This window comes from Hyperoodon ampullatus (genome assembly GCF_949752795.1).
Source record: "Hyperoodon ampullatus genome assembly, chromosome: 15".
Lineage (NCBI taxonomy): Eukaryota > Metazoa > Chordata > Mammalia > Artiodactyla > Ziphiidae > Hyperoodon > Hyperoodon ampullatus.
Window position 1 is genome coordinate 50,192,627 of NC_136928.1, and position 26,473 is coordinate 50,219,099.

The window sequence follows — 26,473 nt, forward strand, 5'->3', positions numbered from 1 at the left end:
ACAGAAAGGTGAGGAGGGTGGGAGATAGGAGTTACTATGGCTGGATTAGAGGGTTAGCACAATTTTAAAGAGGATGGAGATGGGAGCCAGCCGTGTATAGTATATAAGGGACTAGATTGGGAATCAGGGAAACTGGGTTTTAGACCTGGCTCTTCCTTCAACTAGAAGCAGGACCTTGGGCAAATCACCTCATTTTTAGGGCCTTAATTTCCTCATTAGAAAGTTACATTAAATGACCTCTGAAATCACTTCTCACTCAAACAACATATAATTTGAGAAGAAAGATTTCTGGGCTGTCTCTCTCCCTCTCCTTTGCCCCCCTGCTGCCCTTACTAAAAGGAACCTTAGAATCAAAAGATTACATGACTGTTTGCAACCTGAGGTCCAGAGAGGTTATGAACTTACCCCGAGATCACAGAGCTGGTTTGTGGTGACTTCGATATAAATCCCTACCTCCAGAGTCCCTGTGCAGTGATGGGCCCTCTACATGATGTCAAATGACTCAGAGGCAGAAGAGGGAATAGCCAGGAGGCACTTGCTGGGGCAAGGAAAGCATAATGCAGGGCTTGCTGGAAGATAATGCCACAGAAAGGCACAGCTGAAGGAGACCTTTGATCCACAGCTAAGAGTTTTAATAAGATGAAGATAACTAGGAATCACTGGTACATACTAGTACTCTAGTTTTATTTACTATTGATACTAAAAATATAGGAAATCCAGATAGAATATTTTCAAATACAGAAACTTAAACATGAACACAAGAGAAAAATAAACAAAGGAGTTTTCTATACAAATAGCCAAAATGATAGTCTTACGGGTTCATATGAATATTGGAGTGACCTTTGGGGACCTAGGGCAGTAGCTGCCTTCCTTTTTCTCTCCTGATCTTGAGGTCACCCTACCCCAAGCATTGAACTCTGAGATTAAAGCAGAGCTTCTGCTCTCCCCCAGTCCTCTCTGTCTTCTTGGAAGCAAACAGGTGTGAGGATGAGAGCAGGGGCTGCTGGAAGATGTGGCCTCTCTGTCAAGGGCAGTTGCTGCTGCATCCTGCCGGTTGAGGGTCTGTGCTTTTCTCTTGCCCAGGCCCTGCTTGTTTGAGCTTTCACCTGCAGCTTCCCGATGGCATTTGTGAGATTATCCATTTTCCAGTTTGACTCTATGCTCACTTTTTACACCCACCGATAAGACACCTCAGAGAGGACTGAAGGAGACACTAAAAGCTGTACAGAGACAGCACTGAGAGCAAGGGTCCAGGATAAGGGCTGAACTGGGAATGAAAACTTCTGAGGACCTAAGGAGAGCCATTGAAGTGTTTATTGATTGGCTGAGTGCAACAAATACAGAATGATGACTTTTATTTTATTTTATTTTTATTTTTTTAAAATAGATTTATTTATTTACTTTTGGCTGCCTTGGGCCTTCGTTGTTGTGCGCGGGCTTTCTTTAGTCGCGGTGAGTGGGGGCTACTCTTCATTGCAGTGCGCGGGCTTCTCATTGCAGTGGCTTCTCTTGCTGCGGAGCATGGGCTGTAGGCTCGCAGGCTCGGTAGTTGTGGCTCACGGACTCTATAGTGCAGGCTTAGTAGTTGTGGCGCCCGGGCTTTGTTGCTCCGCAGCATGTGGGATCATCCCAGACCAGGGCTCGAACCCGTGTCCCCTGCATTGGCAGGTGGATTCTTAACCACTGTGCCACCAGGGAAGCCCCAGAATGATGACTTTTTAAAAGTTTGGAATGAAAAACGAAAAAGGATGCGTTTAGAGTCTCTGAGGATCCTTGAATAAAATGGCTGATTCCAGTTCTGAGCAGAGAAAGTACAGGGTAAACCTGGAACATTTTGTGCCAAAAAGCAAGAAACTACTCAAAACTGATGGAGATGTGTCAAAAGGACACAGGAGCTGGCATGAACAGTGCATGCTGGCCAAATTTGGGACAACTTGAGGACAAAAAAGTAAAATGCATGTAATTGATAACATTTACACTCAATTTTTTAAAAATACACCAGTTAATAGGAATACTCAGAAAAGGAAAGAAGGGGAGAGGAAAGTCCTTCTTTACAAAAAGAATGCCAGCTAATACATATGAAAGGGCTCAAAGAATTAGAAAAACCATTTTACAACCTGCAATGTTGTAAAGCATTAAGCAAGGACCATCAATGGGTGATAAAATCACTAGGTGAAGAGCTGTTGGGAAACAGGATATTTACATGGTGGCAGAGTATTGTCCCACAGATTACTTATTGATTAAAAATGGAAAATGTCCCCTTACAACGATGAGGTCTGGTAGATATCTTTTTTTTTTGAATTTTTGAATTTTATTTTATTTTTTTATACAGCAGGTTCTTATTAGTCATCAGTTTTATACACATCAGTGTATACATGTCAATCCCAATCGCCCAATTCATCACACCACCGTCCCCCCCCACCCCCCCACCCCCCCGCCGCTTCCCCCCTTGGTGTCCCTACATTTGTTCTCTACATCTGTGTCTCAATTTCTGCCCTGCAGACCGGTACATCTGTACCATTTTTCTAGGTTCCACATATATGCGTTAATATACGTTATTTGTTTTTCTCTTTCCGACTTACTTCACTCTGTATGACACTCTCTAGATCCATCCACATCTCAACATATGACCCAATTTCGTTCCTTTTTATGGCTGAGTAATATTCCGTTTTATATATGTACCACATCTTCTTTAGATGACATCTTAACTAAGGGATCAAATTTATAATCACTAAGAGTGGAACAATGGCTGTTATGTGCTCTTGAGATGATGCAGTATGAAATACACAACATTACCTGTGAAGTATTTTTGCCAGAAGTCTTCATCCTGAAACCGTGAAGCCTTTAGAGGAACAAGTTAAATGACAATAGAAGGAAACAATCAGACTAACCTAGAGTGTGGACATTGTGAAAGAAAACTGTAAGGGATTCTTCAAAATATCAATGTCATGAACAAACAAACAAAGGTGGGGAAACTGATCTAGATTAAAAGAATTAAAAGAGACCAAAGAGACATGAGGTTGCAAAGTGCAATCCTTGTCAGATCTAGTCAGGAAAAATAAAACAGCTATAAAAAACATTTTAGGGACAATTAGAGAAATTCAAGCATAGACTGGATCAAAGATAAAATTAAGGAATTTTTAAAAAATGTGGTAATGGTGTTGTAGTTTTGTAGGAGAATATCCTTAGGAGAAATATGCTGAAATTTAGGGCTGAAGTATAATGTCCATAACTTACTTTCAAATGGTTCATCCAAAAAAATTTCACATTTGTGTGTGTGTGTGTATATATATGCACGCGCGCACGTGTGCATGCATGCGTGCGTAGAGAGACAGAGACTGAGAAGGAGAAAGCAAGTATGGTAGATGTTAGCCATTGTTGAATCTAAGTGGATAGTATATGAATGGTTTATTGTATTATTCTTTCAACTTTTCTGTCCAAAGTTTAAAAAATAAATTGAGAAGCAAATTACTGAGGAAATATTTGGCAGTTAGAAAAAAAGCTTACATCTGGAAAAACAGAAGCTCTTTTATTCCTGATCAATACTGTTATTGTAATAGGGGTACATCTATGTCTTCCCCAGCCTCCACATGAATGGCAGGGGCTGTGACTTACTTCACTTTGGACCCAGTGAACGTGAGAATGTGGCAGTAAGATAAAGGAGATGTTTTCCCTGAGTGACTCCCTTTTTCTCAGGCAGAAGGGAGTCACTTAGGGAAAACATCTCACCAAGTTTAGTTTAGAATATTGAAAAATCTTTTTTCAAAGCAGACAAAGGTTTACTCCAAGTTCCGTGAGCAGAACCTAGAAATATTGGCTAGTCAGATGGGGAATGGAAAACAACAAGAAAGGAAGAGAGGATCCCCAACAATGCCAACTTCCCAGTCTTGAGAATAGGAATCCTGATTTTTACCTGGTAAACCAGACAAAGGATAATAAAAAACCAAGCTAGCATGAAGAAAATGAAATTAAAATGTGAGGTACCATTGTAGAGAATTCAAACATCCATGGAGGCTCCCCCACTGCCAACACAATGTGAACCACAACATCAATCACTTCTTTTCTGTGAAACCATTCGACGTTGAAAGCACAATTTTGTTTAGCTTGATTATGTGGTGATTAATTGCTTTAATTCTTAATTTCATCAAGCTAATATAGTCTAAACCATAAATTCTCTAAATAAGATGAGAAAAAAATACAATCCAAAAATTGTATAAACAACTATTGTATAATGACATCCAAAAAATTCCAAGAAGGATGAAAATTACATTTGACTAAGAACATATTTAGCATTTTCAATTTGATTTAAGTTACATAAGAAGATCAGAATTATCTTCTGGCTACTTTCTCTGATAAAGATTTCGGTATTCATAAGACAACTCATACTTTGTAAAAATCTTCTGAGTGTTATTAAAGCCACGTGAAAAAAGCATGTACAAAACAATAATATCTTTGTCTGTCATCCACCTAGTCATTCAACAAATTTACTGAGCATCAACTATGTCCCAGTACCAGGCAAGGTGGTGAGGGTACAAAGATAGTTAAAGTCCCTGAAGGAACTCAGTCCAGTTGGGGCAACTAACCTGTAAGGAAATAGTACCATAAAGTGTTATAAGGATATTTTTGAGAGAGACTGGTTCTTTCTCTTTGGAACAAGAAGAGAGGGCTGGTGGGGTTAGGAAGACATTACAGGGGATACGATGCTTGGGCCAAGTATAAGTGAATGTGCAGCAAGCAGTGGGAAAGGGAAGAAGGACGTTCCAGGCAGAGGGAGCGGCATGAGCAAGGACACAGGTACCTGCAAGTAGTGTGGCTTAGGTGACAGGGTGGAGGGAGGCACTTTTCAGTGAGGCCAGAGTAAAGGAAAGCAGCTCTGGGTGAAAGGATGATGGGTTCAGTGTTTGATGTGATGTTTTAGGGCCTGAGGGCCTCCAGGAGGAGTTGCCAGTAGACATTTTCAGGACTGCAAGAGAGGACCGTGTCCTCGCCTCACTTTACAGGGCCCTGCTCTGGCCCTCTTCCAGATGCACACCTCCATACAGGGCCAAGGGGACCTCCCTACCCAGAGCCCATCCTCCCTCCTACTCAAGACTCCTCTAGGTCCCCAGGATCCCAGAATTCCTTGCTCAGATAGTACAGAGCCTGCTTCCAGTGCCTGTTCTGGCTTCCTTCTCAGGTCTACTCTCCAGGGAGCAGACTGTCTCTATAGGGTGCATGCCCCTAGACCCTGAGGGATGGTCGAGAAGCAGCTATTTTGGGGGCTGTTGATGGACATGGTTACAAGGACCAGAGTGAGTGCGCATATGGATGCCAGCCCCCTTGTAGTGTATGTTGGGGCTGACGGTGAGAGGAGAAACGGTGGGCTGTGGGTTAGAAGATGGCTTCCTCACACTTCATGATCTGGTGTGGAAATCTGAAGTTCTACAATTAACGTCAGCCTTTGGGTTATTATGCAAGTTTATTTGTCAGGGTAGGAGGATAGAACATATTTTATTTGTTAGCTTGATTTATAACTTTAACACATGTAACATATGCTGTATAAGCCTCTGTTTGTGCTCTTGGCTGAGTCCACAAATGTTAGGGTGGGCCTGAGCAGCTGAAAATACTGATCAGGACTTAAGAAGAGATTTTACCTCGGGCCACCCATATTTGGGGGTGATCAGCACAGAGCCACTGCTGTGGGAGTGGGGAGGGTGCCAGAGCAGGTGTCACAATTCACAAGAGAAGAGAGCCATGGCCTAAACCTGGAGGCATGCCATCTTTTAAGCAATAGGTGAAGGAGCCAGCCAAGGAGGCTGCAGAGAAACTACCACAGAGGTTGGAGAAATACTAGGGTAGTATTCCAGAAGCCAAGCAAGAAGAGTGTTTCAAGAAGAATGGAATGGTCAATAATGCGGACAGTGTACATAAAGTGATCAGCACAGGGCCTGGCCCATGGGGAGCCTCAAATTACCAGTGGCTGTGAATGTCACAGTGATGATAGAGGTGATGATGGTAATGATGATGTCTCTGTTCGTTTGTGCTTTTTCTCTCTGCTTCAAACACCTTTTCCTCTTTCTCCCCCTTAACCCAAATTCCTATGGATCACATTCTCTAGGAAGTCTTCCTCTTGTCCATTAGGTTGTCCTCCTATGTGCTCCCAGAGTCATTCTTATCATAGCTCATTCTTCTCTTTGCACATTTACAGCACATAATAGACTGCTGGTATTTATTGAATGAGTGGTCATGGTTTCTAGGGTGACCAACCATCCTGGTTTGCCTGGGACTGTGTGGTTTTAGCACTGTAAGTCCTGTGTCCCAGGACACCCCTTAATCCTAGGCAAACCTATATGGTTAGTCACCCTAAATTGACATCTCAATTTTTTTGAATGAATAAATGAATGAATGGCAGAGTGTCAATATCAAAGTTAATGACCCTCAACTTTTCCCGCACCTATATGAGCATAAGCCCATTCAGTAAGTCTGGAGGATTCAGTGCTTTTCCTATACTCTTCACTCATCATCATACTGAGGATGCTGTGGGCGAGACATTCTCATGACCTGGTTGGATTCCTGTCCCAGCTCTGTTTTTCCCCATAGTCCTGGAAGGGGATAGCTTAACTTTCTCAACCAGGGCTCCTTATCTGAACCACAGAATAAGAAGATCATTTGAGTACTATTTTCTGAATTCTCTCCAGGTTGGCACGTAACAAGTTGCATTCTATATGCATAGGAGAAAAGTCGATGCATACTGTTGCTGCCTTAGGGCATTTAGGGCTTAATTCTTTCACCTGTCAAGAATCACATAGGGCCTACAATCAAGAAAGCCACTGTGACTGTCCTCTGCCCTTGTTCATAGCACAGCTGGCTGGAGGAGAGAAACTATGGGAAGGAAGTGTCAAAGAATGGGGCTTGTGTTATCTCTCTTCTGCAAATTGAGGAACTGAGGCCTGGAGAGGAAGTGCATTCTCATTTTCCCAGGATGGATAAAGGTAGAAAGCTGTAATACCTCACCAGACAGGAGAGGAAAATAAACAACCAACCACCTCTTAGGCCTTGATGTAATGGTGGTCACCAACTTTGCTTCTCAGCTGGAAGTTGCCAAAGTCAGGCTGTACTGTATGTCATCTTGTGGAAGACAAATTCTCTATAAATAAATTGATTTGGAACTGTCTCAAATACACAGAAACCACAATGGCTTTAAATGTACGTCTTGACTTTTTTTCTCACTTTCTTTCTCTTATTGGAGAGGTCAGCAAGGAAGTTTCTGCAAGAGAGGCCTTACTGAAATTCAACCTAAGAAACCAGGAAGAACTTTTCTGTGTTCTCTTTAACAGACATATTTCATTACCAAATATTTGTTTAAAAGCTCCTTGATTCAATACATACGTCTCTAAGCATGCACCTGTATATTATACTCAAGCTTGTTACACGTTATGCATCAATCCTTTTAAAAATTCATTTTCTAGAAGAAGTGATTATTCGTTTTGTCATTCAATTTCCCATCATTAAAAATTTCATATGTAAAAGCACTGCATACTGATGGGGTAAAAAACTGTTGATAGCCCTTCCATCTGAGGAAGAATCAGGGACAAATTTCTGAGGAAAATCTTGGAAAGACTTGAGCGCCACCACAATGGAGAGTAATGGAATGGTGGCCTTAGGGCTCTGTTTTCAGCTCAATTCTGAAGCAGAGGTACCCACTTTTAAGTAACATTCTCAATGGTACAGTGTATTTCATTTGTGGGGTAACTTAATTAAGCCCACCCACTCCCCTGTGGAATCATTATATCACATTAGCAAGGACAATAGAAGCATGGGGGTCCTGAGTTTTTACTGAACAGTCATTCATCTGAAAGGAAGGTCACAGGGTTGCCAATACTAACTGAAAGAGCACTTACTTTGTGTCTGATTTGTATGACTGAAAGAAAGAGAATCCATCTCCGGACTAGTAAAGGAAATACTTTAGATGGCTTGAGAAAATGCCTAAATTGTTTAAAGCAGGTTAAATTCCACTGAGTCTTTCCAAGTGGGTGCAGATAAGCTGTTAGAGAATATCTTGGTCTTGCTGGGCAGGAAGGTGTTCTGGAAGGATCCTTCTCAGTAGGCAGATTTTACCTTGTCTTACTGAAAATGCTGTTCACTAGGTTTCAAGGGTCCACATGGCTGTGCTTTTTACTGGAAAATTCTAAAGCCTTGATGTGGCCTAAGAGGATTCTTTCTGGACAGTGGTTCTCCCAACCTTCTTGAGGAACTGCAGTTTGAGCATGACCCTTAGTTCCTTTCTAACTTCCCAGCACCCTCTCCCGAGATCGGCTGGCCCTGGTAATGCCTAACCACTGACGCTCCTCCATTGTGCCATGCAATTGCATGCCTCTGGGCCTTTTGCTCTGTTCTTTCTTTCATCTAAACTTGCTTCTCTCTTCCTCCCTGGCTTTTCACTTTTTCCTAGCCCATTATCATGTCAGACTCAATTTAGGAGTCATGTTCTTTGGGAACCCTCTTTGGAACCTCTGTGGTGAGCAAAGGTCCTCTCCTCTGTGCCTTCTAAGCCCCCTCTAAGGTAACAATTACATTATATTCGAATGAGTTTACACAGTAGGTAAACTATTGCTATTCATTTGTTAAATATTCCAGGTTATGCACACCCGTGCTTATTTTGGGTGGGACCAAGGAGTTAATTTTTTTTTTTTAATGGGGGAAATATACGAAACAAGAATGACAGAATGCTGTTAACTGGTAAAGCTGAGTGATGGCTACTTGGTTAAGTGATGGTTATACTTTTCTCTCCACTTGTATATAGCTTATGTCTAAAGTTTTCCAAATAAAAAGTTCAAAAATTTAAAAAAATGTCATGTGTGATAAAATGCACATAAAATTTACCACCTTAACCATTTTAAAGTGTAGGGTTCAGTGGTACTGAATACATAATGTTATGCAACCAGCACCAGCATTCATCCCAACTCTTTTCATCTTGTCAAACTGAAACTCTTATCTATACCCGTTAAACAATAACTCCCCATTCCCCCTTTCCCTGACAACCATCATTCTACTTTCTGTTTCTGTGATTTTGACTATTCTAAATACCTCATATAAATGGAATCATACAGTATCTGTGTTTTTGTGTGACTTATTTCACTTAGCATAATGTCCACAAGCTTCATCCATGTTGTGGCATATTACAGAATTTTTTTTTTTTTTTTTTTTTTTTTTGGGTACGCGGGCCTCTCACTGCTGTGGCCTCTCCCGTTGCGGAGCACAGGCTCTGGACGCGCAGGCTCAGCGGCCATGGCTCACGGGCCTAGCCACTCCGCGGCATGTGGGATCTTCCCGGACCGGGGCACGAACCCGTGTCCCCTGCATCGGCAGGCGGACTCTCAACAACTGCGCCACCAAGGAAGCCCTACAGAATTTTTAAAGCTGAATAATATTCCATCGTATGTAACAACAAACATATACCACATTTTGCTTATCCATTCATCCACTGACGGACATTTGGGTTGCTTCCACATTTTAGCTATCGTGAAGAGTGCCATGAACATGGGTGTACCAATATCTCTTCAAGATCCTGCTTTCAGTTCTTTCGGGTATATACCAAGAAGCAGAATTGCTGGATCATATGGTAATTCTATTTTTAATTTTTTAAGGAACTACCATACTATTTTCCACAGTGGCTGTACCATTTTACATTCTCACCGACAGTGCACAAGGGTGTCAGTTCCAAAGAGCTTTTATGTGGCTTTAGAAATGTTCTATTAAATCTGAGAGGTTAGCAACCCAAAGGGGCAAATTCATTATGAAATTCATTGTGACCATATGTATTATGGTTTTATTATAGTAACCACTTGTTGGATGCCTACCCTGTGCCAGGTACTTTAACATTTTACCCAGACGCCAGTCTCTATATGATTCTAATTCTTACAATAATCTTTCAATATAGGTATTATAACCTCCATTTCACAAATGAGGCTAAAGATTAAATGGCTCATCCAAGGTCATACATCTAAGAAAGTGGCCCAAGCGATACTCATACCCAGGTCTCACTCCAAGCCAGACCCCTATTATTCCACGACATCAAGTGGCTATTGGGAGTGACTAATTCCACAGAATCCGGGATACTGCGCTTTTTCAGTGATTTTCCCCCCCCCTCCCCCGGGAAATTACCCCAGACAAACGCGGCGAAGGGGAAGTATAAACGGAAGACCCTTTCAGATTAGTCAGGTGAGCAGGTGCGTTCGCCCTTACTCAGATATTCGGGTTTTGTGAGGGAGTAAAATGGTAAGCGTGTGGCCGCCACGAGGCCAATAGCCGAAGCTGAGAAAAAGAGCGCGGGGTAGGGGTTTCACTGGGTCTTTCAGCTTCATTCTTAATCGGCGTTTTCGTAGACCCCTATACCAGGGGCGGGAAAGTGTGCGTACGACTGTGGAGAGAAAGGATGGGTGGAGGAGGAAGACTCTCCAGCCAAGCGCAAAGCAAGCGACTCCGCCGCCTGGCGCAGTTGCCAAGACAGTGCGGCCAGGGCAGCAACGGCACAAACGGCAGAAACCACACCGCGTCCCGGCGGCGGTGGCTGCGAGCCCCAGTGACGCATTGCAGGTACGAATCAGCCAATCAGAGGCCGGTTCAACGATCGTTGCGTCACGCGTCGCTACCACGATGCTCTTCCGCGCCGCAAAGTAGCGCCTCTCAGGCGCGACTCCACCGGCCCTTCAACGGCTCGCTGGGAAGCGAAACCCACTTACGCCATCCGTTCGTCCCCCTCCCTTTATCTCTTGTATCGTCGATCACACAACTGTGGATAAAGGGGTCTCGAGAGAAGTTGGAGTGGAGGGGGTTGGCCGGGACTCGTTTGTGATGTTCCGTTATCTGGCGTGCGGCGGAGGGATCTGGCGGAGGGAGGTGTTTATGAGGCGCTGGGGGCGGAGGAGGAGAATTAGTTCGAGTGGAGCGAGCGAGCGGAGTGGTTGTGTAGTCGAGTCTCGGAGACCGGTAGCGCTTGCAGCATGGTGAGTGCGTCGCTAAGCTGCCGGCGCTCGGCCTGTGGGGGGAAGAGGATGAAGCGAATTGACGAAAGGAAGGGAACTTGCCACCCTCACACCCTCCAGGAGTGGTTTTCGCCAGAGGGATGGCGCACATGAGGCTGGGGGCGCCCGCGGCCGTTGTGTCGCAGGTGCTTCCCCACCCCCCCCATTCTCCTCAGGGAGGTGTCCCCTAGTGTACTGGGGGCCGGGTGCACCGCCCCCGGCGCTGCGGAGCTCCTCAGGGGCTGGATGAGGATGGAGCCCGGGCGGGGGGTAGGTCGGCCTCCGGGGGAGGCGACAGTGGAAGGGCGGGGGAGAGCCGGGGCGCAGAAGCTTTGGGTCGGGCATCTCGAAAGGTCAGCCCGGGGCCGGATTCAAAAGCCCAACGGACGGTTGGTGCCGTTGGTGCGGACGCCAGGAAACGCTTTTGTCCGCGCGCGGCCGCCTTGCGCCGAGGGGGCGGGCGGGAGCGCGCGAGGCCGTCAGCCCGCAGCCCTGCGGGTCAGGCCGGGAGGGGTCGAGGGGCGGGTGCGCTGTGTGGGCCGAGCCCGCGCGGCGCGGGGAACGGCCGGGGGCGGGGCGGGGCGGGCGTGGGGCTGGGGCCGCCGCCCGCCCGGCTAGGCTCGCGCCCCAGCTGCTGCGCTGGCACCTGCAGGACTGCGGAGGTCTGGGCGGCCCGCGGCGCTGCGAGTCCGGCCGTTCCGGCATAGGTTGGGGAGGGCAGCCTCGGCCGGTTCCCATCCCCCTCTGGCGGCGCGAAGGAAGCTCGGTGAATCCTGATCCTTTTGCTCCCGCTGCGCCTTGAGACCTAATTCCACCTCCCAGGCTGGACATTTAAAACAAAAAAAAAATTTTTAAGTGGTTTTGTCGTTGAAGGAAATGGCTGTATATCTGAAGTCAGGCGCAGCCTCCCACTATTCATCTCGTTAGAGAAAGCCAGAGGCTCCAGCTAGGGTCTGAAAGGCGTTTCCTGTTCACCTACCGAAATCCAGCTCCGGGGTGACTGTCGTTCTGTTGTGAAAGTCGGTCTTACTCTCCTGTAACAGTTGGAAGGATGCCTTTGAGAAGGGCCACAGTCCTCTTCTTGAGTGCTCACGTGCACGCCGAAATGTTAAAGAACCACTACCACACACAGTGTTGCCCCGCTCCAACCTCCTTGAAAATAACTGGTATTTCCGTAGAGAAAGTGCCAGATACCTTAACGTGCAGTTCACTTCATTTGTACAGTAATGGCTGTCAAAGACCGTCGTGAAAGAAGGGGGACAGGGAATTTTTAAAAGCATTTTCCTGTCACTAGAGACCGGAACTCCAGTTCTTTCCTGTTTTTTAAAAAAAACAAAACTAATGAGGGCGGTAATTTGCAAAACTTATTTTGTCGTTTCTTCTGCCAAGTGGTTATGGGAGATGGGTGTGTCCAGGAGGCAAGGTGACATCTTAAACAGTTGGGAATCCTTGCCAACTGAAACCTCCACCATGTATGGGTGTGGGGAGAGGAGTTCGCATTTGTTTGATGTGCTCTTACATCTTGATATTCTAAATTATTCTAAATTTGAATGTGCTGGTTGAGTTTACTTTTAGGTGAAACAGGGTGTACAGTATAGGCATGTAATTAAGATTCAAAATTGTGGGGTAAATTTTTTTTTTTTTTAATTTCTCATATGAAAGGTAAGGTTTCTTCCTGATCAGTCTGATAATTGGATCAAGAGCTCAAATGGAGTTTCTCGGTGAGGCATAGAGTTTGTATCCACCCTTCGGGGTCCTTTGCCAAGGGTAGGCTTTTGTAGTTACTGTTCACATCATTGATGTTTTGGGGGTGGGGGGTTCAGTTAGTTAAATTGACAGTCATTGTTAACTAATTTGGGAATTGTCCTCAGGTAATTTTATAAGACCTGACGATTTAAAATTAGGACTCTGTAAAGTCAAAGAATGAAATGTATTTGATGTGGAAGTGGAATAAGTTTGCTCACATGGTTCTTGGGTTTACATATAGTTGATGCATGCTCATTGAAGGGAGATTGATTGCATTAAGGCTTGAGGCTGGGGTGATAAGTAAAAGATGTGAAGAGGTAGAAAATTTGGTCACTTCAGTCTAATTAAATATCTCATCGAACAGCAAGAAGATCTGTTTCTACTAGACTGAAGAAATTCACCAAGGCTCTATTAAAATATAGAAAGTTCTAGATTGAGCTAGAATGATCAAATTAGGCCTTTAGTAAAGGTAATTTTTAAGATGTAATATCTTCTAGCGTTTTCTCTTTGGGGCCAAGATGCCGTATAAGTGCTGTTCTATCAGAATGAAAGGTATCTTAAACTCTACTGAGATTGCTTTTGATAAAGATAAAACAAATACCCCGATTTCTGAAATTGTAGAAAAATTTTTACTTATGAAGCCTTTGTTGTATCTAAATAGCACTTGGAGTAAACAGGAATCAATGAAGGGTGGAAGTTTGTTTCATTTCAAGCCTATGGACTGATACACTTACTCAGATATGAATTTTGGATTATTTTTATACCACCTTTCACTAGATATGCTCCAAGGGTATCCATACCTACTTTTGAATGCCATTTGGGAAATGTTTAATAGGTATGTAATTTCCTTAAGGTCACACACGTAGTCTAGATTAGTAGTGTTTTCTCAGTGTTGACAAATCACCTGCATTTCTCCAAAATGCAGATTCTAGTCTAGTAGGTCTGAGGTGGAACCTGAGAGTGTACTGATGCCTGGGAGCTTTCTCTAGAGTTGACAAGAGCAATAGGAAGAATTACATTAATATTTGTATTTGTAGAAACAAAGGAGTAAGAACTAGTCATCTCTCTAGTGAGTTATTTACTGAGACAAACACACATTTTGATGAGTTTGAGTTTTCTCAAAAGTATAATTCTTCTAGTTCTTCTGTCAAGAAAATGACTCTCTCCATAGACAGAAATAACCAAATTTATTTGTATTTCATTGGAAAAGGCTTACAAATTACAGTGCTAGGGAGCTTTGTGTTCTTGCTTTTAGTGGGCTTTAACCTGAATGCTGCTGATAAAGGTTATTTTAAAACCTTGAACTCTGGGTTAGTAGTAAATACAAAAAAATTGTCTTTAAGTTTCCTGAAATATTACAAGCAATATCCAGCACTTTCAGGCTATGTAACTTAGTCTCCTCTTTATTCCTTGAAGCTCATTTGTGATCTTTACTGAGATCGCAGACAGGATGGTGTGGGGCCATTAAAATTTTGACTTTTCAAGCAAAATTGGATAATTTTAAAGTTTTCTTCCTGAGGCCTTCTCAGCTTTCATACAAATGAGTCTTCTCAAAATCTCTTCCCGCACAACTTGTCAAGAGAAAAATCCCTGCTGTTTCTGCACATATGAGTCATTCCTTCAGCTTTCACACATGCTGCAGTGTCTTCCACACATTTGGTTTAACTAGTCCTAAACTGATGTGTCCTGCCACATCTGTCCCTGGGCTTGCACCTTATGGTTTCAGTTTGTGGTAGTAGGTTTTCTCATCTTAAAGTTAACATGGAATGTGGTGAGTTTGCTGTAAAGGGCTTGATAATGCCCCACCTGTCTACCTTCTGTGTGGAAGTTGAACTAGTCAGGTTGGTGTTTAACATTACATTGTAGGTTCTTTGGTTAATTAATTTATATAAAACAGTTATCACTGAACTCTTTGGGCTAGCCCTTTACATAGCTTCTCACTTACTGTGCACAATAACCCTGCAAGGTAGGTATTAATATTCTGTGTCACAGGTGAAGTTGACAATGAGAGGTTGAGTAACATGTCCAAGGTCACAGCCATTGAGTGGCAGAGCTGGGATACTAGCCCAGCGATGACTCAAAGCACCATGCTTTTTTCTTCGACCATGCCATGTTGCCCTCCTTTCAAAAATGATAGATGTCCAGCAGAATGGAATGAGACTAGAAGTAAATCATCTATAACCTCTAACAAAGTAAAAATTAACTAAGTGGATTTACTGGGTTTTAAATCTTATTCCTATAGAAAACAATCGACTGATTTTATACCAAATAACTTGGAGGATTGGGATTTGTAAGGATAAAAGTAGATAATTTTTATTTTATAAACTTCTGCATTTGAGCTTAATTATTGGCTCTTCAGTTTTAAGTTACTGGACTATTGGCTTTTTTTCTTTTTTCTAAAGCAATGAGTTGAGATTGCATCAAGGTCAAATCAAAATTGTTTATCAGGGAAAGAAACTTCTCCTTTTCTGGGTTTCTTCTCAAATGTTCTCATGCTGTCTCCTAGAGAAAAAAATGTGATGCTATCCTGTATTAAGGTTTTATCCTTTCCAGGGGTGTGTTCATTTAAAATGAAGGAAACCAGGCAGTGTTTATTATTCTTCTCATACCAATAAGTGAATGAATTAATCATAGTACACTTGATTTCTGTAGGTAGGAATATTAGATAGGAGGCTATTTCTTGTCAGTGCCTCTGGATATATGTACCAATAAGCAATGAAATGTCCAAGGATGAAGGCCACATGAAGAACAAGGAGGCTTGTTATTTTGCAAATATTTTTATTATATTATGGTGTGCTCTGAATTTAAAATTGAAGGTATTGGATATGTCTGACACCTTACTGTTTAATTCTGACTCTACTAGTTACTAGTTTTGTACTCCCGCTCACTGAAATTTAACCTGAGCCTCTCTCCCCATCTGTAAGATAGGGTATTAATGATATTATTAATACCATTAAGGGTTGTTGTGAAGATTGAATAAAAACAACATATGTAATGGGTTTTAGCAAGTGCCTGAATGTGTGTTTTTTTAAGTAAAAAGAAGTAACTTTTCTCCATTTGCTAAAAACATCACAAATCTTATGCTCACTTTGGAATTTCAAACATCAAGAGAAAATAAGTAGCTGGACTTAACATTTTGTAAGTAATGTACTTCAAATATTCAGAATCCTGGATTCTCTGCAGTTGCATGGCAGGTGAGGAGAAGTAAAAATTGGTACCTTCCATGTTGCTCCAACCAGGACAGCTTGGATTTTTGTCTTTTTGATAGTTTTGCTTAGTAGTTTTGTTGTTGTTGAGGTTTGGAAAATCACATATATGTCCAAGTGAAGTATTTAGCCACTTACAGGGGAATTTTAAATGTAGTCCTTGTTCATTATTTTTGATTCAGTGGAGATTTCTGGTATTAATGGTTTGTATTTACCTGAGGAGGTGAGCTTAAGTTTAGATATCTTAATTTTGAAAAAGGAAACATTTCTATTGGATCTATCCTTGCTTTAGAAGAATACCAATTCCAATTAAACTTTCTAGTATGCTAGATTTGCTTTTTAAAAATTTGTGTAAAATTAGACTTTCAAACGTATTCTGAAATATTTTCGTATCTTAAACTTGGGGGCGAGTTAGCTTAGCTTTGAAGATAAGGTGTGTGCATTTTCTGCCCACCTGTGTTTGGTACTAAGGAATGTTGAACTAAAATTTATGGAACGGGGTGAACCTTGAATGTTTTTTTGGTTTTTAATTTTTATTTATTTATTTATTTATGGCTGGGTTGGGTCTTTGTTGCTGCATGCGGGCATTCTCTAGTTGTTGCGAACACAGGCTACTCTTTGTTGCGGTGCACGTGCTTCTCATTGTGGCAGCTTGTCGTGGAGCACGGGCTGTAGGCACGCGGGCTTCAGTAGTTGCAGCACATGGGCGCAATAATTGTGGCACACGGGCTTAGTTGCTCCGCAGCATGTGGGACCTTCCTGGACCAGGGATCGAACCCTTGCCCCCTGCATTGGCAGGTGGTTCTTAACCACTGCACCGCCAGGGAAGTCCCACCTTGAATGTTATTAAACTTGTTTCTGTTAACTATTTCTTTGATCTCTTTGTAGGCTGACCAGCTGACTGAAGAGCAGATTGCAGGTGAGAAATTACTTACTAGATTATACCCATCAGATTTTATTATAACTTGATTCGCTGTTCTCAAAATAAGGTACTTGTACGACAGAATTAACTTTGATCTGTGTAGTAGATGGTAACAAATGAGTGTAATACAGTAATTGAACCTACTCTGGCAAGTGAGAAAGTAAACTTGACTATGAAAGATGTGTGGGGCTAACTGTAATTAAAGACATGTTTTTAGGTTATGTGGATATACTTTTGAGCCTGGTAGGGGTGGTCTGTTTTTCTTAAATATTATCTTGCTGTAAAACTTGAATTCTGGGCAGTTTTTAACACTTCAACTTCATATCAGTCTCCATAGGAAAAGAGGCCAAATAGTAGTTAATAGGTAACTCGAAATGTAAAATCAGAAAATGAATGTTGAATTTACCCTGGTTTAAAGTAGCTAATATTTTAAACTTAGAGTTGCATATATGGTCATTCAGGAAATAACCATTTCTCTAGTGAAACACTTAGGTCCAAAGGTTAGCATTCTACTTTACAGATGTAGTAATTTGAATTTTATCTTAAAAAGCAGTGACAGCTGTTGAAATCAGTTTTAAGTTTTGTATCCTTTGATTTGCTGTGGAAGTATGTGGAATTGCTACATAAAACTTGATGAGATGTCAATATGCCGAACCATTAGTACTTTTGATTTTATTCTACTACTTTGAGATGGCTAGTTAACATCAAAATGTTGGGGAAACTTAATAAATGGTGGGTTTTTTTTTTGTTTTGTTTTGTTTTGCGGTACGCGGGCCTCTCGCACAGGCTCCGGTCGCGCAGGCTCAGCGGCCATGGCTCACGGGCCAAGCCGCTCCGCGGCATGTGGGATCTTCCCGGACCGGGGCACGAACCCGTGTCCCCTGCATCGGCAGGCCGACTCTCAACTACTGCGCCACCAGGGAAGCCCCATCAAGCAGTTTTGACTGCCATAGTTTTCCTGGTAGGCAAGGAATTTCAAGAGCTCAAAATCACTAAAGCTTTTTTTTTTTTTTTTTTTTTAAATGCTAGAGTAAACTGAGAAACCCAGTTGGAACTGAGCTATGTGGCCCATTTAAAGTAAGCTCCACCCCTCATAGACAAATTTGGTGGAGCCAGAAATCATTAGTCTCCTCAAATACTCATCACAAAATAGTATTTGCTAGGACTGTGTAAAGTAGAAAACTATTAGTATTAAGGACCAATTTAAGCAGGTTTTATTTTTATTTCTTTGTGCATTTGACTTAAACTGGGAATTTGATTTTTAGGGTTGGTAAACTTACATGTATAGGGTGTGTTGAAGTAGTCAAGCGCAGCTTTGGAAATAATTTCTTTCTTCATATATAAGTGTATTGATGAAATGTAGATTATTCTGGAATAGTTTTCTATATAATGTCTTGAGGAAATGACTTGGGGTATTATTTCCACTCTTAAGTTCTTACCTCTCTAATACACCTGTCTTTGCCTGTCATTTCTCGGTAGTCCCAGTCAGGTAGTTCTGCATGGCAGAGCATGTTCACTTCAGGATAGAAAATGTATTACTCAAGGTGCCAGTCACATAGTTGATGCTCACTACTCCTCTCCCAAACACACATGCAACTCTTTTAAAAAATAGTTTGTGTCTGTTAATAGGAGAGGCTCAATCCTCTGGCTGATTGCATTTTTGTAAAGAATACTTGTAGTTCATGGAACATTGTCTTTAAGATAAATTCTTTCTTTTCATTGGTTCCTATCATACAATTAAATTTCTAGTGAGAGTGATAGGAAAATCTATTTTAGGTTCTTTCCATACCCTGCCTTTTCCTAGGCTTTTAATAAAGCTGTTCTTGGACGCTAGGTTTTAGCGAACCTTTAAGGTAGCGGAGCCAAAGCTTTTATGCTATTAGAATAAAAATCCTGTGAAATTGGGGACCTTTTTATTTCCTCTTGTATGTCCAGTACCTCCCACACAGTAAGGACTGAATAAATATTTCTTTTTTTTGCCATTTACAGTTTTATTAAATTCCCTTAAAATTTGAATAAATATTTCTTGAATAGATAAATTTTCAAAGAGGTGTGCCACACACATATATGTTCTAGAACAGTACCTACCCTATTCCTAAGAATTATTCTGCCTCCTCCCAAAGTCCCCTCTCAATGTCTACCTTTGAGGTGAAGGCAAAAAAATTTTTTAATCTGGTAAATTGTAATTGCTGGTAACCAGTTAATATCTTAGAGTCTTAGCTCTACTTCTAACAAGCTTCATACATATAATGCAAGGTTGAATATACTAAGGTACTTTTTCAGTTGGCTTTGTCTTCATCTGATAATCATTACTACTTCAGATTTGAAATTCGTCTAATAACTTAGTCTAGAAAAAAGTATGCTTAGGGCCTCCCTGGTGGCGCAGTGGTTGAGAGTCCGCCTGCCGATGCAGGGGATACGGGTTCGTGCCCCGGTCTGGGAGGATCCCATATACCGCGGAGCGGCTGGGCCCGTGAGCCATGGCTGCTGAGCCTGTGCATCCGGAGCCTGTGCTCCGCAACGGGAGAGGCCACAGCAGTGAGAGGCCCGCGTACCACAAAAAAAAAAAAAAAAAAAAAAAAAAAGTATGCTTATTGTTTAGGTGAAGTTTCTAGAGTTGTTTACGTTACCCTGGTCTTAAAGAGCAATCCACAACAGTCTAGTGTGACATCACTAACAAGTTAGTTTTGTTGATGACTCTGCCATGATGTCATTAGTTGTTGGTATTTAATATTTAAAAGAAAAATGTAAAATAATTTTTTTTCTTTAAAGAAATTTATGCCTAAACCATTAAACTTTTAAAGTTCAGTGTAGGGATAAAACTTATTTGATAAAAAAGTACTAATCTTACTCAACAATAAAGGTTTGGTACATGGCCTTTACAGGATTAATAAGTTCAGAATTTTATAAATAAATAGAAGTGGATAAACAGGCATTTGATTTTTCTTGTGATTGTTTCATGATGACCTGTTTTAATAGAATTATAAGTTTATGTAAAAAATATATAGAAAGGTTGCTAATGAACAAATGAAACAAGTAATAGTATGATTTCTGAAAGTTTCAACTTGGGCATAACTAGAATGGATTTTGGGAGGTTCCATCAATTATGTTGAAGATAGCTGTTCTGTGACATTCAGGACCTGTTGTTTTCTTATCGTGAATTGAGGTTTTGACTCCTAGGTTTATATTCAACTCATTCCTGGGAAATAACTGTTTAGAATGATATGCTTCTATACATTAAGATTAAACTGTTCTGAAGCACAGGTGGAGAGCTATAAAAGCAGGTGAAATAAAATTGTACTTTTCAGTTTATTCTTATTTTAAGTTTTTGCAGGTGTTTCTGCCTCTTTAGTGTAAAAATACAAATAGAGATTTGGGGTAAACCTTGACCTTCAAAGTATTTTTATTCGTTTTTGTATGCATGAAGTAAACACTAGTTACAGCATAGAAATGGTTTTATTTTCTGCTTTTCACTTATTCCAGCAAATATTTTAAGAGTTATTAGATGTTTAAACTTATTGAAATTTAGAACACACATACATAAACTTATAGCATGCATCTTTCAGAATTTGTCCTGTAAGTTAAATCATTTAGTAAAATGATTATGGCTAGTTATGCTGGGAATTTTTGTACATAGTGGTGGTGTTACACGATAACTGTATTATAGCAGAGAATGTAATGTAAATAAATATAAATCTCTTAAGTACTTTAATTTTCTTGGAGCCTAAGTTATTAGGTGATAGACGCTACTGTGTTCCGAACCTAATAGTTTATATATTTCTACACAGTATTTGTACATCCTGTTTTTTTAAAAAACCTGAGTGTAAAATGGAAATGTTTTCATCAAATTATGCTATTTGTAGGACTCTAATTTATTTTTGTCATTGGGTGGTTGGTCTAGGTTAGTACTGCATATTTTCATAAGATCAGTCAGTAGTTTGGTACTAAGCTTCTGATATCAGGTGAGTTCCTCTGAAGACAAGTAATATTTAAATGGAGTGGAATGTTCAGCACTCAGTAGTAGTAAGTGGCACTTTCTACTTACTGAGTGTAGCAAACTATAACTAGTCAGTGATACCTGGTTTAAAGCTAAGCAATTAAAAGAATCAAAGCAGAAGAAAATAATGTGATAATCCAAAAAGGTAATAGGACTCGGGTAGTTGTGTGTGTAATTTTAAATAAAGAATCCATTTGGAGGCTATTGTGATAGTCCAGATAAAAGATGATAGGGTCATTAGCCAAAATGTTGGATGTAGAGATGAGCAAAGAATCAGGCAGTATTTAAATAGAATTCAGCAGGCCTTGATAGGTTTCAGGGAAAAAGAATTAAGGTGGCTTTTGTTTGCATTTCTAGGGTTGCTGAGGAGTATAGAATTGATTTTCATTAAGTTTTCCTTGAGGTCAGCCAGGGAAGATGTCCTGTAGGAGTGAGAAATAAAAATATTTTGTTGAGAGTGATGAGTAGACGAAAGATGTGAAGTCTTCATTATTAGTGGGCATAGATGAAATGGCCAAGGAGAGAAAAAAGGATAAGAAAATTGGTTACATCTATATGTAAGAGACAAATAGGAGCAAGACCCTTTGGCAGTAGGAGGTAGAAAGTAAATTACTGTTGTGAAAGCCAAGAGAAGTTTGAGAGTTTTCCAGTGTAGTTGTGGATGCCACAGGAAAATGAGACAATCTTTTTCTTGACATTTATTAAGTACTTATTTGCCAGGCATAGTTCTAAGTGCTTTACCTATACTAATTCTTAAATTTAGGAAGTAGGTACAGTTATCTCCACTTAACACACATGAGAAAGCTGAGGCAGAAAATTTGCCCAAGGTTATTTATATTACTAGTAAGTAGCAGAGCTGGAATTTTTTAGCCCAGGCAGTTGAGTTCCAAAGTCCTCTTTTAGTTTCTGTGCTGTATGCTTTTGTGTTTGCTTGCTGACTGGGCCTAATAATCTTTGCTAGCTTTGTTAACTAGCTCATTTATATGCCCTTGCACTACCAAATTAAATCTCTGCTTTAGTTTCTCTGTTTTCAGGTATTCTGGACTGTTTGTTGGTCCAGTAGCTTTCCATGTAATCTAGTGGTGAATTGAAAGCAACATAATTTCACAAGAAGATCTAAAAGATTTTAGGCAATAATATATCTCACTCTATTATAAGCTTGGGATTTTATATTCTGAAGAAAGGTCTAAATTTTGTTTTCAGTGATACAGCACTTAGTTAAAACTGGCCATTCATATCTTGATCATCCCATTGTTAACATCATTATAGATTATTTGGTGATAGTCCCTTCTATCTTCCAGAAAAGGAAGCTAGCCTATTGAGGTTGTTCTGAAATTTAAAGTTTTTTGTTTTTAATTTAGTAGGTGATTAAATTGACTTAATTTTAACTTGGGGGTTTACTGTAAGTAGTACAGTTGCTATATAGAAGTATGTATTTGGTAACAGTAGTTTTCCTTTTCTATTCTGAGTGTAGGTTAGAGCTGTAATTTTGAATTGTGTTCCACAGAGCAGCTTCAACAGAAAATAGAGAAGCCAGTCATCTGGGGCTTTGAGTGTTTTCCTCTTTCAACAATAATTTGACTTTTATCTGGACTAGATTTTGGAGTTCCCTGTAAGATTTTAAATGAAAAAACTCTTAGGTAGATCAATATATGAGCATATGATTAGCTAAAAATGTTTGAAATATCACAAGGTTTCCCCACCTAATCCTTCAGGAATCAAAATCCCATTTCAGGTCCTATCTCTATATATATGTTTGCTTTGACGGTTGATTAATACATTTAATTTTAGGAGGTTACTTTTTTATTGTTAACCTGTACATTTGGATTGTGGTCTCTCTTTCAAACAGAATTCAAAGAAGCTTTTTCACTTTTTGACAAGGACGGTGATGGAACTATAACAACAAAGGAGTTGGGAACTGTAATGAGGTCTCTTGGGCAGAATCCCACAGAAGCAGAGTTACAGGACATGATTAATGAGGTGGATGCTGATGGTAAGTCTTCTTAGTTTCAGGGTTTGGGAAGGGGGAGTTGAAGAAGTGGCATTTAAGTTCTGTTGTAATGTTTCAACTAAACAAACCATTTCAGGTAACGGCACAATTGACTTCCCGGAATTTCTGACAATGATGGCAAGAAAAATGAAAGACACAGACAGTGAAGAAGAAATTAGAGAAGCATTCCGTGTGTTTGATAAGGTAAGTATCCAAAGACTGGATTTGTTCAATTTTAATTTGAGGATAAAAAGGTATCAGGACCTCTTAATCTGTGAAGACTTGTTTTTCTGATGACTTACCAACATACCTTAATATCAAGCAAAAGCTTTTTAAGAATTCAGTGTAGATGGAGTTTTCCTAATGACATATATTTTGCATTAGTTTTGCGGCGAAAGAGGCATCACTTGACTTTGGAACCAAGAAATTGTGATTTCAATATAGGATATCCTGCTTGACTCTCAGTGACATTTGATATATAGGTCAGCTATTTGTAAACTCTCTTTAGTTTGTATAGCTTACTAAAGTACATTTTGCTCCCTAATGTGAAGTTTAATAAACTTCTATTCTAACTCGTTACGTCTATAATTTTGCTTAGACATTTTACTACATTTTTTTGTAGGATGGTAATGGCTATATTAGTGCAGCAGAGCTCCGCCATGTGATGACAAACCTTGGAGAGAAGTTAACAGATGAAGAGGTTGATGAAATGATCAGGGAAGCAGATATTGATGGTGATGGTCAAGTAAACTATGAAGGTAAGTCTTTCACTGTCACTGCCTTATTCTGTGCTTTGACTTTAAGGTAGAGGTTCTTGTTAGGTATCTGATAGGTCAAAATTAGTGACATTTTTCCCCTCCAGAAATGGAGATGCTAAAACAGTTACTGATATTTACCAACCTTTTGCTATTCAGAGTGTTGTGCACAGGTTGGGCAACATCATTGTCACCTGAGAACTTTTTAGAACTATTTATTATCAGATCCTACCCCTTTACTTAGAATCTACATTTTAATAAGATTCCTGGGTGATTTCATAATGCACATTAAAGTTTGAGAAGCACTACACTCCAAACTATGATAAAACAATTTTTGTTAACAATTGTGGAACAGTGTGAAAAGCTTCTTCAAACTTATTTCAAGATCCTCAAAGTTAAGGTGACTTTATTTCATTGGATTCTCCTTCCCTCTGATTAGCTTTAAATCTAAAATTATACATGCTTCAGTTCAGAAGTATCATATGTGATATTGAACTAAGAGCAAGAATGCTTTTTATTTGTAATAGCTTATCTAAAGCATTAATTTGGTTTATTTATTAATAATCATAAATAATTTTGATTTATGAAGGTCCAGCCTTGGCAGTAAACTAGCTTTCCTCTGTACTTTATGATAATTTTGAGGAAAGAAAGAGGAATGGAGACTGCTCAGTGATTGAGTAAATGTGATTGGTTTTGTCAGACTTTTGCCATTGACTCAACATTTTTGTGTACTTCTTTTTCAGAGTTTGTACAAATGATGACAGCAAAGTGAAGACATTGTACAGAATGTGTTAAATTTCTTGTACAAAATTGTTTATTTGCCTTTTCTTTGTTTGTAACTTATCTGTAAAAGGTTTCCCCCTATTGTCAAAAAAAATATGCATGTATAGTAATTAGGACTTCATTCCTCCATGTTTTCTTCCCTTATCTTACTGTCATTGTCCTGAAACCTTCTTTTAGAAAAATTGATCAAGTAACATGTTGCATGTGGCTTACTCTGGATATATCTAATAAGCCCTTCTGCACATCTAAACTTAGATGGAGTTGGTCAAATGAGGGAACATCTGGGTTATGCCTTTTTTTTTTAAGTAGTTTTCTTTAGGAACTGTCAGCATGTTGTTGTTGAAGTGTGGAGTTGTAACTCTGCGTGGACTATGGACAGTCAACAATATGTACTTAAAAGTTGCACTATTGCAAAACGGGTGTTTTATCCAGGTACTCGTACACTATTTTTTTGTACTGCTGGTCCTGTACCAGAAACATTTTCTTTTATTGTTACTTGCTTTTTAAACTTTGTTTTAGCCACTTAAAGAAAATCTGCTTATGGCACAATTTGCCTCAAATCCATTCCAAGTTGTATATTTGTTTTCCAATAAAAAAATTACAATTTACCCAACTGTTGCTCTGAATCTGAGTCATTTAATTAACTTGAGGTTAAATAATTTTGAGAATCAAGTGGGGAGGTGGTTTCTACTTGGTATAATTTAAGTTTAGATAAGTAATTTTTTGACTACTTAAGACTGTTTGGTTTTTAAATTATGATACTTCCTTCAAAAGGTTTAAGTGAAAGATTAAGAAACCTTTTATAAGTGTACCTAGCATGGGGACTGGCATAAGGTAGGTGTTCAGTGTTGCTGCTTACCTTTTTAATATATTTTTCAACTTTGGCATTTGTTTATCCATATAGACTTCAGCCATGCAGTGATTTTTTTAAATGTTTGTGTTTAAAAACACAAAAAATCCAAATGGGGGGTGAGTCATTATGTTTTGCCTCTATTTTTTTATGTTTTACTCAGTGCTTTTTAATTCTACTACCAGAAAACAAAGGAGAATTTTCAGTTGTGCCTGCCTATCTGCAACATACTTTACAAATAAGGTATCTTTAGTAGTGGATTGACAGTAACTAAACCTTGTTATAGAATTTGCTTGCTTCTAAACTATTGCTTTCTCTATAAACTACTCAAAAGGTGGTTATCAGGGTTTCTGTTTTTCTAACTACCTTTTAAATACTTAAGGAAAGATTGCATAGCAAAGCAGAGCCAAGATTAAAACATTTAAGTATAATTGTTACTTGATTATTACAGCCACAAGGTTTTTAATTTCCCAGGGGCACAATTTGTTTACTGTGCATCTTTGACTATTTTAATATCACTGTTATTAGTTCTACAGGAAAATGGAAAACTGGATGGTCAGTGAAGGAAAAGAGTTAAGTATGTTTTAGGTAGGATGAGGGAAGTTAACAGGAATTGATCATCCTAACGGTATTATTACGTTAGGCAGGCAGTACTAATTAGGAAGAGCTTCATTAGATGTAAGAGTTTAGTCAAAGGTGGGAGAAGATTCATGTGTCTAGCTGTTGAGGCACAGTAATCTCCAGAATATTAAACATGGGCTTTGGAGTTTTATTGCAACAGTATTCAGATCATTGCTCTGTATAACTTTGAAGAGGTCAGTATTACCTGAGCCTCGGTTATCTTACCTGTAAAATGGGTGTAATTTACCCAGCTGGTTTCTAACTTTGTTTTTATAATAATGTTAGGTAAAGCACTTAGCATACTTCCTGGTATTTGCATTAAGTGTTCAGTCTATGCTGTTAGATCAGTTATGATCCTTGTAAAATGAGGGAATTGGGCAAAGTTAATATTGGTGCTTTTCCAGTTCCAATAGTTTGAAGTAAAGTTGTTGATAACAAGGTGGAAGGGGAAAACATGTTTCTGGGGTACTTTCATGTGTCATGTTACTGATTTTATATTCTTGTAATCTTCATGAAAATCACACAGTAAGCATTACATAATCTTACTGAAATCAGGACTGTAATTTTAAAATCTTCAAATCTTACCCGTATTACCTGTTT

At 40.0% G+C, this 26,473-nt stretch overlaps 1 protein-coding gene across 1 annotated transcript; it reads left to right on the top strand.

Moving 5' to 3' along the window:
• The first annotated feature begins 10,927 nt into the window (after positions 1-10,927).
• CALM2 (calmodulin 2) lies at positions 10,928-25,015 on the top strand. Its single transcript, XM_079720570.1, has 6 exons — positions 10,928-10,985; positions 16,844-16,874; positions 22,724-22,867; positions 22,962-23,068; positions 23,487-23,622; positions 24,363-25,015. Exons 1-6 carry the CDS (start codon positions 10,983-10,985, stop codon positions 24,389-24,391), a joined length of 450 nt encoding a protein of 149 aa, XP_079576696.1. The 5' UTR covers positions 10,928-10,982; the 3' UTR covers positions 24,392-25,015.
• Positions 25,016-26,473: the final 1,458 nt, after the last annotated feature.

Coding starts and splice junctions, on each gene's coding strand:
- CALM2 (XM_079720570.1), top strand. Junction 16,875..22,723: donor GACTGAAGAGCAGATTGCAG/GTGAGAAATTAC, acceptor TCTTTCAAACAG/AATTCAAAGAAGCTTTTTCA. Junction 23,623..24,362: donor TGGTCAAGTAAACTATGAAG/GTAAGTCTTTCA, acceptor CTTCTTTTTCAG/AGTTTGTACAAATGATGACA.